Source organism: Plectropomus leopardus, unplaced genomic scaffold (genome assembly GCF_008729295.1).
Source record: "Plectropomus leopardus isolate mb unplaced genomic scaffold, YSFRI_Pleo_2.0 unplaced_scaffold92832, whole genome shotgun sequence".
NCBI classification, from domain to species: Eukaryota; Metazoa; Chordata; class Actinopteri; order Perciformes; family Serranidae; genus Plectropomus; species Plectropomus leopardus.
Genome location: NW_024702375.1, coordinates 1 through 795, shown reverse-complemented (window position 1 = coordinate 795; position 795 = coordinate 1). Strand labels below are relative to the sequence as shown.

The 795-nt window shown below is 47.0% G+C and overlaps 1 gene segment (V, D, J or C); it reads right to left on the bottom strand.

The window, feature by feature from the left end:
- Window positions 1-9: 9 nt before the first annotated feature.
- LOC121940708 lies at window positions 10-656 on the bottom strand. The segment is given in 2 exon segments: window positions 10-443; window positions 551-656. Coding segments are annotated over 2 exon segments (414 nt in total).
- Window positions 657-795: the final 139 nt, after the last annotated feature.

Here is a 795-nt window from a genome sequence, read left to right as displayed (position 1 = left end):
TGTGTGTGTGTGTGTGTGTGTGTCAGTGAAGTGTATCAGTCTCTGCAGTAGCTTCCAGCTGCAGCTGTCACTTCAGTTTCTGTTCAGTCTGACTGAGGGAGGTTTTTGTACGACGCTTTTTCACTGTGTGAACAGCCACTGACTGCCGATATAATGACCACTCAGACAGTAATAAACTGCTGCATCTTCAGTCTGAACTCCACTGATGGTCAGAGTGAAGTCAGAGTTTGATCCTCTGCCTGAAAAACGATCTGGAATCCCTGATACTCGAGTGCTGGTATAAGAAATAAGCATTTTAGGGGCTTCTCCGTCTCTCTGTTGGTACCAGTGAAAGTAGTTCCCACCATAAATATCCTGACTGGTCCTACATGTGATGGAGACAGAGCATCCCACAGCAGATCTCACTGCTCCAGGCTGAGTCACTGTGACCTGACCTCTGGACTCTGAGGACACAGAGACAGAAACATAAAGCAGCGTCATCGTTTTGTCGGCTTCATTTCAGAGGGACGGATGTTCATAGAGGAGAGGAGTTTGATTCTCTGGACTTTACCTGTGAAGCAGCAGCAGAGGAGAGTCCAGATGAGGACGCAGGTCAAAGTCATGTTTTTGATGAGGACCATTTCTGTGTCTTCTGTTGTCATGAAGGACAGCTGTCAGTCATCCAGTGTTCAACTCTCAGGACTATAAACTCTCCCAGAGCACTGGAGCATGGAGCTGCTGATGCAAAGTGGCTCTCTATGGAAATGCTCTGACTGACTCCAACAGGGACTTGATATTTTCTTGCTCATAATGAAG